Source organism: Hyperolius riggenbachi, chromosome 1 (genome assembly GCF_040937935.1).
Source record: "Hyperolius riggenbachi isolate aHypRig1 chromosome 1, aHypRig1.pri, whole genome shotgun sequence".
Taxonomy (NCBI): Eukaryota; Metazoa; Chordata; class Amphibia; order Anura; family Hyperoliidae; genus Hyperolius; species Hyperolius riggenbachi.
This window is the reverse complement of record NC_090646.1, coordinates 49,914,859-49,916,021: the sequence shown is the minus strand read 5'-3', so window position 1 is coordinate 49,916,021 and position 1,163 is coordinate 49,914,859. Positions and strand designations below refer to the sequence as shown.

Here is a 1,163-nt window from a genome sequence, read left to right as displayed (position 1 = left end):
AATGAGAAAGTTTTTTTTTTATAATTCCAAACCACACTAGTCCTTTTCTATCCTGGTTCATGTTCCTTCATATTAACATTTTAAAATAAGAAATATATCAATTTAAAGGATGGAAATAAAGTTTAGAGTCAATCAAACACATTTTAGTAGAGAAATATATATATTTACATAGAAAGAGGGACAGAGTCCTGAAAGAGGGACGAATGAGGAAGAACGAGGGACAGTTAGGAGCTATGCAGCTCAGATACACTTTAACTGCATTCTTAATTATTTTTCTAAAGAACATAGTAAAGAACAATTGCCTAACCTACAAAGAATGTTTATATAATAAATGTCTTCTGTCATTCATTTCAGGCCTCAGCAATATATTGTAGCATTTAGGGAAGAATATGCAGCCCAGTATTCCAATACTTGAGGCCAGTATAGCGAATATCTCCACAATGACCATTTGTTTCCCCTTACTGCTCAGGTAGGCCGGGATGGCAGCAATCCACACGCTGCAGAACACCAGCATGCTGAAGGTGATGTATTTGGCCTCATTAAATATGTCAGGTAATGTCCTCACCATGAAGGCCAGAACAAAGCTCACAGCGGCCAGAAGTCCCATGTAACCCAACATAATATAAAAAGCCAGAACAGAGCCTTCATTACACTGAACGATGGTCTTCCCAGGAAAAGTGTAAAAATCATACTCTACAAATGGAGGAGAAATTGACAGCCAAGTAATTCCAGTGATCACCTGAACAGATGAGCAGACTAACACCACTGTAATGGGCAATTTGACTCCCAAACACTTCCTCCAGACTGATCCGGGTTTGGTGGCTTTGAAGGCAATACAAACCATGATAGTTTTGGCCAAGACTGATGATAGAACAATAGTGAAGAAGATTCCAAAAAACACTTGGCGTAGCAAGCAGGTTATATCCACTGGACGCCCAAGAAAAAGAAGTATGCTTAACATACTCAGCACAAGGCACAGGAGAATAACAAAACAGAGGCTTTGATTGTTAGCAGTGACTATGGGAGTGTCCCGGAAAACAACAAATAGTCCAGTTATCAAGACAGATACCACAGAAAATACTGGGGAAATGACAATAAACAATACGGCCACATTGTCTTGAAAGGACAGAAATTCATGAGGTTTGGGAACACAAACATTTTTT

At 38.9% G+C, this 1,163-nt stretch overlaps 1 protein-coding gene across 1 annotated transcript in view; it reads right to left on the bottom strand.

Annotated features, from left to right (window-relative positions):
• Positions 1-307: 307 nt before the first annotated feature.
• LOC137550971 (vomeronasal type-2 receptor 26-like) overlaps positions 308-1,163 on the bottom strand; it is a 38,763-nt gene continuing 37,907 nt past the window's right edge. The window contains exon 3 of the mRNA XM_068271312.1: positions 308-1,163. This exon is cut by the window's right edge and continues 49 nt beyond it. Coding sequence (XP_068127413.1) covers positions 308-1,163 — 856 coding nt within the window.